Here is a 12,033-nt window from a genome sequence, read left to right as displayed (position 1 = left end):
GTGTCTAGAACGGTGACTCTGGGATACCAGGCGACCTCTTAGAGTAAGCAGCCTTATCCTTGCATGCGGGGCTCTACAAGGATGGACGAACCCCTTTCCCTAAAATTTCCACTAAAAGTATAAATTACCCTCACATATGAACACTAAACATATATTTAAAGTTTATTTACCCTCATATATTATTTATAAGGAATCTTAAAGGCCATGTGACGAGAGGGTCACGTGACCAAACCTGGTCTTCAATTCTTCTTTCCCAACTTAGGTCTAAACGAAATGAGGTATCGCTATGAAAGTACGAATCGTCCGCATCGAAATCTGGAAATATTAAAATCCCAATCTCCTGAATTTATTTAAAAGCAGTTAGCTGTTAGCAGATAGATATATAAATAGAATCGACGAAGTGCTCCGACCGGCAATCGTGCATCTTCGAGTTTTCAAATTCAGAAGAGGAGAAATGGGTTGCGCGCGCAACTCAGTCATTTACAGCGTCTCCTACTATATTCGCACGGACATAGACCTGTCATAGTATTGGACCGCATCTCGTTTCAGATCTGGGATCACTAGATCAGTCACAGCGGTGCCTTCCTGCCCCACGAGATGCTGGAAAGGGTTAAGGGTTTAAACAACATTCTTTCTGTGACCAATCACAGGGGTGCCTTCACATCCCTACGAAGTTTTGGAACGGGATGAATTCCGTTAATTTCATGAATCCCGTGGATTCCATTCATTCACTGAATTCCATAAATTCCTTTAATGCCATGAATTCCTTGTATTCAATGGATATCCTCAATTCAATTAATTATTTCAATTCCACGAATTCCATGATTTTTTTTAATTTCGCGAATTCCATCAATTCCTTAAATCGCAATTCTTCAGCGATTCAGTCTTTTTTCAAAAAATCCAGCATTAAATTCGCAAGAAATCAGTCTGCGCCAATTTTTAAAATTTTGTTTCATTAATTTTCATGAAGCTGCAAATAGCAAAACAATGTTGATTTTAAAAATTTGTCATTTTAATTCTCTCTACAATTTTTGTTTGATAGCATCAGGCCTCAGGTTTGATAAAAAAGGGTCGGTGGAAGAAAAAAATAGGTTGAAATTTCAAATTATTTCTTATAAACAAATATTTGCAACTAATAGTCAGTATGATATGGATTATGTTTTTATTAAGTATATTTATGCATAGAAATCATTCGCTCAGAGCAGCGAGGTGAAATGTGGTCATAAAAGTATGGTATCCGATATGATTTGTCAACTTCATCGACAATTAATATGAACAAATGCAGTATTTGAACAGTTTTAGGCAGAAACAAAACGAATTTTCTTCTAATTGTCTTCGAAACTCATTGCCTGTGATACACATTGATGTATTTTAGTCATCTGATATCATTTGTTAAATTTATCAACAATTATTATAAACAAATGCATGATTTGAACAGTTTTAGACAGAAGCGAACTGAATTTTCTTCTGATTGTCTTTGAATCTCATTGCCTGTGATGCACAATTATGTGTTTTTGTCATCTGTTATAATCCGTTAAATTTATTAATGATTATTATAAACAAATTCATTAATTGAAAAGTTTTAGAAAGAAATGAACCGAATTTTCTGCTGATTGTTTTCAAGCAGTGATGGGAGAACGCGGATATCTCTGACATGTGCAATAGTGATTCCTGTATATTTTCAGGATGACACATGCGGTTAAATAACCTAAAAATACACATGAATCACTACTGCGCATGCCAGAGATATTCGCGTTCTCCCATCACTGTCTTCAAGTTTCATGAGGTTCATGTTGCAAAACTAATCGTAGGTGTCAGCGCCAAGCCCGGTAATAAGCGTAGAATAGAGAAAAATTAATATTTTCAGATTTCAGCGCAAAAGTGAAGATTATTCAATTATTTTGAATGCGCGATTTTACCATCTGTCTAAAATGCCACAATAAGGATAAGATGCCTGTTAAACTTATTCACTTCTACTTCCATAACGACCGCCACACAGTTTTCTATTCTCCCAAAGGGAATGTGTTTTCGATGTATTTAAATGCTTCTAATTGTACCGGTAATGCACCTCAAAGAGATATTTTTTATTTCTCAGAAGTGGTCATATTTTGATTATATTTAATTCCTTCTAATAAGTTCACAAAATGTGTGTAATAAGTTGTTTTAATTCCTTCATGCGGAATGTAAATTCTGAAATTTTAATTATCACCAATTCAACTCTGCCTCTTTAGAGTTAAAATTATTTAAATTCACACATTTACATAGATTTCTTTGTTGAATTTTTTAAGACGTTTAAATAAATTATTAAAATATAAATCAATATAAATTTGAATATTTTTCGAATTTATAAGTTATAAAATGATTTAGTAATGAAAAATAGGTTAAATAAATGCTTTCCTTAAATTTTACTAAGTCGATTGAGAGGAATAGGATTTGCACTTTTTCTGTTCCCGTTGGGGGATTTTTAGACGGAGGAAAAATCGCGTATTCATAGGAATACAAATTGTTAATTTTTCTGAATTCAACGCTTGTTACCGAGAGCCGAGTACTAGACCCTCTTTTAATGAGATACGAATTTCAATAAGAGATATTTTATGAATAAGTATGAAGTGCTATTTGTACCTTGTAAACATCACAAAATACATTTTTCAAACTTTCTTATCTTTATTTATCATATGGTACTCATCAAATGTTCATAAATCCTTTCTGGCTGTCACTTGTAAAGTGAGGTTAAGATTACCATAGTTCACTGTATATCCCATTTCAGGTAAAATTTCCACTAAAAGTATAAATTACCCTCACATATGAACACTAAACATATATTTAAAGTTTATTTACCCTCATATATTATTTATAAGGAACCGCATACCAAGTGCCATATGGAATTTCACCTCTCATCGACAGAGGGTCCAGTACTGGCCTCGGTGCTGCCACCTATAATTAGTTTTTCATCATGAACCTCGTTGCCTGCGCTGAGGAATCACGCATGCACATGTATCTTGTTTCGCCATCTGGTGGCAACAGGTAGAATATCTTATATAGTGGTTCCATGGGGACTAATTCAAATAAAAAAATGATGGAAAAAGAAGAAATTGAAAGGAAGGGCAATCTAACTCTACACTGGAATGTCCATGTCATTGATTTGTTGATTCATGTTGATATTATTCGTTGATAAAGTTAGCGAATTATATTAGGTAACGAAAATAAGTCCATGAGCATCGCAGGCAATGATACTTAAAGACAATCAGAAGAAAATTCGGCTCGTTTCTGCATAAAACTGTTCAAATCATGCATTTGTTTTTAATAATTGTTGATCAATTAAACAAATTATATTATATGACAAAAATACGTCAATGCGTATCACAGACAATGGGATTCTAAGACAATCGGAAGAAAATTTGGTTCGTTTTTGCGTAAAACTGTTCAAATCATGCATATATCAAATGACAAAAATACATCCATGTGTATCCCAGACAATGAGATTCTAAGACAATCGAAAGAAAATTCGATTCGCTTTTGTCTAAAACTGTTCAAATTATGCGTTTGTTTAAAATAATTGTTGATAAACTTAACAAATGATATCGAATACCACGTTTTTATGATCACATTTCATCTCGTTGATCTGAACGAACGATTTTGATGTATAACTATTAACTATATACTTCACAAAAACATAATCCATCATACTGGCTGTTTGTTGCAAATATTTGTTTACAGAAATAACTTGACATCTCAACAATTTTTTTTCCGCCGATACTTTTCCATCAAACCTGAGGCCTGATGCCACTTTGAAAAATTTCCACAGCGAATTAAAAAGAAAAATGAAAAAAAAATCAAACCTTTTTTCGTTATTTGAACCTCTATGAAAATTTAAACAAAAAAAGTTTAAAAATCGGCCTCCATTGATTTCTTAAGAGTTTAATGCTGAAGCAAAAAAAATGAAAATCGATGAAGAATTGTGACCTGCAGGTAATATTGAACATCGTTTTTTCATTTCGCCCCACTGTGGGGAGTGACATGATGCTCGAGCGTGAAGTGATGATTTTTATGGATTTATTTGTCATGCAAAAGTGCCGTACCGCTCTCTCAGAAGTTTCACCTTAAAAAATCGTCAAAAAATTGTCCGTACCGGTAATTTTTTTTTATCTGTATCTACCATTTTTTACCGGTACCGACAGTGTATGCATTTCTTTTTCCAATACATTTGTGATGTTTGAAGGTCTCTAAAAAATTTTTTTTAATAGAAAAAAATCATCTCTTAATAGCTGAAAAAAGTAATTGAAATCTGCATTTGAAAAACAACATCAAAAATCTATTGCAGGTATTGCCAACAGGCTGGTTTTACCGAGGAAGAAATGGACATCATCTGCCAGCCTCTGGTGGCTGCTATGCGTAGATCCTGGCTGCAGCTTGTTTTTCGAGCAACACTAATTTTGATTATTATTGGAACTCTAGCTTGTCTTGTTGCTCAAATAGATTTTGTTGGAACCCATTTTTCCGCTGTTAGCAGGCTAATGTTGATCAAAGTATTACCAATTTGGAATTGGCAGCCACTTTATTATGAAAATTGTATGATCAACAACCCTTTCTATAACGACTACACCATAACTGAAGAAGATTGTGTGGTATGAATAAATCTATGTTTTTACTTTAAAATGATTTGGTTTTAATTTTTATAAATTACTAGTAAAATTCATTTTTTAAAGGGTATTTTTGAAATAGTTTTGTTTTATACCAGTTTGTGGTATAATTTATGTTTGTAGACTTGTGAAGCGTTGGAGAATATTGATCGCCTTTCAGATGTGAGGTATCGGAACCTGGTTGATAATTATCTAAATCGAGATGCACCTGCTATAATAACAGATGCTATGAATTCTTGGCACGTGATGAATACCGAATACTTTTGGTTCGACAATATAACCAATGTAATTATAATTTTATTACTGCAATTAATTTTATATAGTAGAATCGATAATAATTAAAATGAGTAACTTTTTTACGTAAAAAATCGCTTAGTTATTAAAAAAAATCATCAATTAATATATGAAAAGAAGAGAATACAAAAATATCCACATTAGTAAAACAAAATACTTTTACTGGTAAAGAACAGATTAAGTGATTTTGATATATGTATATATAATTTTTTTTAACTTAAAACTTTCAAATACGTCGAAAAATAGGCACTCTATGAAAAAATGTTATGAATCCAAATTTAATTACTCTGGAAAGTTCAAAATCTTAAATGCTAAACCCTATTTTTTATTGCATATTCGAATTTCTTGGATAAAAATGCGTATGATTTGTCTAAAATATTTTTCTCGTTTCGCGAAAGATGGCGCTGTAATCGACGAAATTCAATTTTTTTTTCATTTTACTGTTCATGAGAATTCACGCTTACGATTCTGCAATACACTAATAATAAAAAATACACCATTTTCATTGTGACATGATTGAAGACGGAATAAAAGAATTTTTTAAATCGCTAGAGTATCGTTGAACAAGTGCAATAAAAACTCGTACATAAAAAAAAAGATATCCGCTGCGCGGGCACATTGTCATTGCGCGCTACGTTTCATGCATACACTTTAACTAAATTTTTTCAAATATCGAAAATACTATAAATTAAATCGAAAACTGTGATTTAAACTTCTGAGGAATTACAACCGTAAATTGTAACTGAAATTTTTTTACATTTGTTTTTAAAGCAAGTTCTCAAAGCACATACGGCTTCGACGATTACATTTTCATTACGAAACTTGCGCTTCACGCTCAATAACTTGTGTTCAATTGAAAACTTCATCAAGCTAATTTGTAAATCTGATTAAAATCTACTAAAAACAACCCTTTAAACTTACGGATCTCTTAAAAAACCACAATTGCATATTTTAAAAATGATCTAACTGTTGGAAATTTTGTCTAATTAAGAAATTTCATAATAATAGTTTCGAAAAACATATATTTTATATCTAGTAGAAATTTGGATTGATATTTCTTAACCTATTAAAAAAATTCTTTTTTCTTTTTTGGAAAATTTTCAAAATGTTAAAAAGCATATAACTTTTTGAAGTTTTATCGAATTTAAAAATGTCATTAGGATAATTTTCAAGTCTTTTTGACGCGCATTAGAAAATTTGATAAAAATTTCTCAAAATAAAAAAATTTTTATTCACATTTTTAAAGAGCTCAAACTTTTTGAATTTTTGTCTAATCGAAAAATTAAATGACATTGTTTCTAAATATATTTGATATATAGTGATGAATTTTAATGAAATTTCCTAATCTTTTAGAAATTTGTTTTAAAATTTTTCTGAACATTTTCGAAGTTTTCAAAAGTATATAACTTTTCTACTTTTCATCAAAATTGAAAATTTTATTCGGAAAATTTGCAAGTCTTCTGACCATATGTAAGAAACTTTGACAAAATACCCATAAATTGAAAAAATTGAAAATATTGGAAATGCTCTAATTTTTTAAACTGCGGGCTATTCGAAAAATTCGGTTAGAATAGTCTTGAAACATATATTTTGTATATAGCGAAAATTTTGAATGAAATTCTTGGATCTATGGAAAAAATAATCTTTTCTATTTTTTGAAAATTTCCAAATTTTTCAAAAGTATATATCTTTTCTACTTTTCATCAAAATTGAAAATTTTATTCGGAAAATTTGCAAGTCTTCAGCCCATATGTAAGAAACTTTGACAAAATACCCATAAATTGAAAAAAATTGATAATATTGGAAATGCTCTAATTTTTTAAACTGCGGGCTATTCGAAAAATTGGGTTAGAATAGTCTTGAAATATATATTTGGTATACAGCGAAAATTTTGAATGAAATTCTTGGATCTATGGAAAAAATAATCTTTTCTATTTTTTGAAAATTTCCAAATTTTTGAAAAGTATATAACTTTTCTAATATTCAGAAAAATAAAAATTTTATTTAGATAATTTGCAAGTATTTTACCCATATATAAGAAACGTTGACAAAAATTTATAAAATTTGAAAAAAATGTCTAAATTTTGAAAATGCTCTCAATCCTTCAAAAGTTATGATACATACATGTATTCATGCATACATACATACATACATACATACATACATACATACATACAGACAGACATACACCGACAAAATTGTATGATTTTCAGATTCTGTGCGTGCCGAAACGTGAAGATCCGTTAAAAACCAGAGATCGAAAATTTGGAAGATTACATTACACTCTCATGAATGAGAATGTAAAAATATATTGCGATGAACATAGGTAGAACCTCTTTCTTTTTTAAGTCGGTTAAAAATAAGGAAAATAGAGCTTCGGATCTCTTTGGTAATTATTATTTTAAAAAACATGCCAAAACGTATGTCCGTTCTTGAGAAGTCAGTATTAAGTAATACGTTTACATTAACAGTGTTTCCTGAACATTCCTAAATTTTAGCTCTGGCATTATTGTAGATTGAGGTCAGCGGAAGCTATTGAAACATTACGAAAGTGTTTACTTTTTTCTTTCCTTAAATATCGTAAATCAGAAAAAATACATTTGAGACAAAACTCATTTTAGTTAGATCAAACATTATTCCGAATACTACTTTATAATGGAGTATCTAACCGTGTGAGAAAAAATTGAAATGGTTCTGTTGTATGGAGAAGCCGGAAGAAATCATAATAATTCTGTCAATCTCTACGCTCAGCGTTTTTCAAATAGAATTGTGTCACGTGCTTCATTTTATTGTACTATTACAAAATATACTACCGATGGAAGTGTTCAACCTAAGAAAAAGAGCCGTACCACAACATTCATTGGAGAAAATAATAAAATTGCTGTATTTGCTGCAGTGGCCAATAATCCTCACGTTAGCACTCGAGAAATTGCTCGTGATTGCAGAATGTCTAAAAGCAGTGTTTGGAAAACTTTGAAAAGTCATCGATTTCATCCGTACCATGGCTCTTTACATGAAGAACTTCATGGCGTTAGTTTACAAAAATCGGGCAGCTTTTTGTCAGTGGGCACGTGAACAAATACAACAAAATCCCAACTTTTTTGTTATGTATTATTCTCTGACGAGTCGTCTTTTACGAACCATGGAATAGTTAATCGACACAACATCCCAGGTGCGAAATTCTGTCGGATGCCAGAGCTTGATCATCGGCCTAAAGCCGGCCCTTCTATGGTAACCGATCTACGGTAACCAGAGTTGGGCCGACTAAGATATTTTCAAGCTGCCATGGTCGGACCGAAGTTGGCGACGGACTTTGGCGGCCAGCGAAAAGCCGATCGTCAGCCCCATACTAGCCTAACTATGGTACGACAATCGGATAAATTGTGGCAGATTAGTCGTTACGACCACAATAATGCGGTCGGTATGACTCTGGATACAGTAGTCGGATTGAAATAAGTCACCTTGATACACCCGATGGTCGGTCAAACATTTGCCCGAGTATTAGCAGATCGGCGGATAAACTCTGGTTGATTGTTAAAATAAGACCGTGCAACTGCAGTCGGCCCAAATGTGGTCAAGAGTTGTCCTGTCCGCTGACGTCACATATGCCCGTAACATTGGGTGCATCTTTTAAATTATGAACTTTAGTTTTAAATCAACAAAAATGAAAAAAGTTTGTTAATTTGTGACACAATATCATAATTAAAAATGTCGAAACGAAACATTCAGGATTATTACAGGGTCCGACACTCGGAGTGTAACCAATTGAAAAGGCTATAAATTCAGTTTGGAAAGTTACTTTTATTTAATTCAAAGTACAAAATGTGTGAAAATAATACAACATTCAGCATCAATTCACTTTTGTTCGATATGACCACCTTTTGTCTTAACTATGGCCTTGAGACGGTCCAAAAACGAATCGCAAGCTGCCCGAATGTGACTTGCAGGTATTTTGGCCCACTCAAGGACAATGGCTTTCTTCAGCGTCTCGAGACTGGTGTATCTTTTATCTCGCACTTTGTTCTCCAAAATGGCGCAAAGAGAATAATCCATTGAATTCGCGTCTGGCGAATTCTAGAGCCATTGTGTGGACGTTATGAAGTTCGGAACGTTGTTTTCAGCCATTCTTGGTTCACTCGAGCTTTGTGATACGGTGCCGAGTCCTGTTGAAACGTCCATGGTCTACCACCGAAATGTTTGTCCGCCCACGTCTTCAAAGCAATCTCCAGAATACTTTCTCGATAATATTTGGCATTTACCTTGACGCCAGGCTCGATGAAAACGATTGGAGAGCGCCCATCTGCGGTTACAGCGGCCCAAACCATTGTCTGTTGCTGGTGCTGTCTCCTGATGGCCAATCAATGACTCAAATTCTGGTATGAACGGTCGGTCAAGTAAACCCTATCGCTTTAAGAGTTTACGAATTGCTCAATTGGAAAAATTTTCTCATCAGAAAACACAATGTTCGGAAATTGACCGCTTTCGGCCAAGCGAAGCATCTCCTTCGCTCTCTCAAGTCTAACTTGTTGCTGCTTCGGTGTGAGATCATGAGCCTTTTTGATTTTGTAAGGCTTAAACTTGAGATCATTTTTTAGTATGCGGCAGATGCCACGATCGTATATTTTCAGTTCTTTTGCTATTTGATTGGCACTTCGTCGTGGATTTCGTTCAAGTCGCTCCTTCACTTTTTGAACCATCTTACGTGACGTTGAAGTCTTTTGATAACCACCTCCATGACGTTTTGCGATGCTACCAGTATTATTGTAACGAGTTATGGTGCAATAAACAAAAACTTTATACTTTAAAGTGATTGAGCTCAAGAACAATCACTGGTTGTGATTTTGCAGCTAAATATAAAGCAATCTCACTATTATGTTTGAAATCCATCACTGATTTTTTTTGGCGTTCACTTTTAGCAAAATGCTTTTTGCGCTTCTAAACCATACTTTGAACTGTCATTTAGCAAACTTTTACACAGCTGATGCTCATACGTCAGCTGTGCGAGTGGTCTGAAGTTGGTTACACTTCGATTGCCGGACCCTGTAATTGAATAATGCTGCAAATTAAAAAGGTATCTATTTTAATATATAATCAATTTAATTTTAAATCCTGCAAAATTCTAAAAAAGCATATAACACTGAATATTTTCAAAGTATAGCTTCCCAATTTGTCAACCCTCTTTCCAAATTAATCTATGAAGAAAATACAACGCACAGTTTTTGTAAACAAACTTAAAGTGCTTCGATAGCCGAGTGGTTAGAGTATGCGGTAAAATACACTAGTTTAGTTAGGGTTCGAATCCTGGACAAGTAAGATTTTTTAAAGCGTTGAAGCGTGCGATTAAAAGTGTAAGTAACCGTGTGTGTGAATTATATATTTAGTAATGGTAAAAAGTGAAGATTATATAATAATAATTTTAAAAATAAATTTTTTTTAAAATTAATTTTTGTCGAAGGTTGGGCCGGCGTCATCCTAATAGCTGGCCCATATAAGGGACCAAATGTTGGCCAGACGTGGAGAAGCCAAAGGCGGTTGACCGTTATCATTTAGCTGGCTGGCCCGACCAGTGGCGCACAAAGTTGGACCTACTATCCGACGGTTGGCCCGACCGTGGGCCGACGGTCAATTCGCACCTGGGATGCACTACTGGAGTATTGAAAATTCGCAGTGGCTTCGTGAAGTCAAACACCAGCGTCCATGGACTGCCAACGTATGGTGTGGAATAATTGGCAACAAACTGATCTGTCCCCAGATTATCGAAGGCAGCTTAAATGGTCCAAAATATCAAGACATTTTTGAAAACGAACTGCAAATATTGCTTGAATACTTGAGCTTAGAAATACAGCAGAACATGTGGTTTCAACAGGATGGTTGTCCGTCACAATATTCAGTGGTAGCACGAGAAGTTCTTGATCGTAATTTCAATGTCGCTGGATTGGTAGAGGTTGTCCGATAAATTGGCCTGCAAGATCGCCAGATCTTACATCACCAGATTTCATTTTGTGGGGCTATGTGAAAGACAAAGTGTACAAAGAAAAACTAACAACACGTGAGAATATGATTGACCGAATTACAAGTGCATGTGCTGAAATTCAAGAAGATACATTTCTCCGTTGTGTATATTCATTTGAATTACGGATTAATAAGTGCATTGAAGCTGAGGGTCATCCCGAGGCAAAATCCTAATACTCAGAAAGTCTTCTCTGCATGCTCCGTCACGAAAAATATAGTTCTGCGCGAGGTTGGAGAGAGCTTTTCAGTCCTCGTTTTTCCTCGAAAACGCTCGAAAATTGCGAATTCGGAAATATGTAGGCTTCCGCGAGCATTAAAGAGGATTTCGCGATATCCTAAAACTCTCTTCGTGCTCTGTCAAATCGAGTTTGTGCCGTTGATTTTAAAGTATTGAACGAGCACGTACCAAGGTTTCAAAAAAATATCCAATGTTTCACAAGTGCTCGCTAAAGCCTCTTTAATGCTCGCGCAAGCCTATTTATTTCCGAATTCGGAATTTTCGAGCGTTTTCGAGGCCCCGAATCGTGAGAGGCAAGGGGACTCACGCTAATCAAGAACCCCGAAGGGAACAGAAGACTGCTACGTCCACGTGGTTGTTCCTGGGTTAGGCTAAAAGTAGTAGTTTGTTTTAAGACCAATTTCGAGTATTTCAGAATCGTAAGCGTGCATTTTCAGTAACAGTAAAATGAAGAAAAATTGCATTTTGTCGATCACAGCGCCATCTATAGAGGTTCATATTTAAGATTTCGAACTTGCCCCCACCCCACCCCCGGGGGGCGGTGTGGGGGAACCGATTTTAGCATCAGTGTATTTATTCCTCAGAGTGATTAAATTTTGATTCACGAAACTTTTCTATAGAGTGCCTATTTTTGAAGATATTTGAAGGTTTCAAGTTAAAAAATCACCCTATATATATTTAAAAAAAACTTTTAAAATTTATTATTTCTTTTTTATTATACATTATCCCACCTTTGATGCAGTTTAATCGATTTCGAGCCCTCCTTTAATTAATTAGAAATTATTTAATCATTAACTTTGGTTCTCTTAAATTTAGTCGAATCTACGTTAAATTCATTTTAATTTATTC

The 12,033-nt window shown here is 34.1% G+C and overlaps 1 protein-coding gene across 2 annotated transcripts in view; it reads left to right on the top strand.

The window, feature by feature from the left end:
- The window catches only part of LOC117169125, a 46,059-nt gene that overhangs the window by 24,389 nt on the left and 9,637 nt on the right, over positions 1-12,033 (top strand). For both annotated transcript variants that reach the window (XM_033355298.1, XM_033355297.1), the window contains exons 2-3: positions 4,322-4,625; positions 4,764-4,925. In XM_033355298.1, the coding sequence (XP_033211189.1) occupies positions 4,356-4,625; positions 4,764-4,925 (432 nt within the window). In that variant the 5' untranslated portion in view covers positions 4,322-4,355. The remainder of the gene's footprint in view (positions 1-4,321; positions 4,626-4,763; positions 4,926-12,033) is intronic.

This window comes from Belonocnema kinseyi, chromosome 3 (assembly GCF_010883055.1).
Source record: "Belonocnema kinseyi isolate 2016_QV_RU_SX_M_011 chromosome 3, B_treatae_v1, whole genome shotgun sequence".
Taxonomy (NCBI): Eukaryota; Metazoa; Arthropoda; class Insecta; order Hymenoptera; family Cynipidae; genus Belonocnema; species Belonocnema kinseyi.
This window is presented reverse-complemented; position numbering and strand designations above follow the sequence as displayed.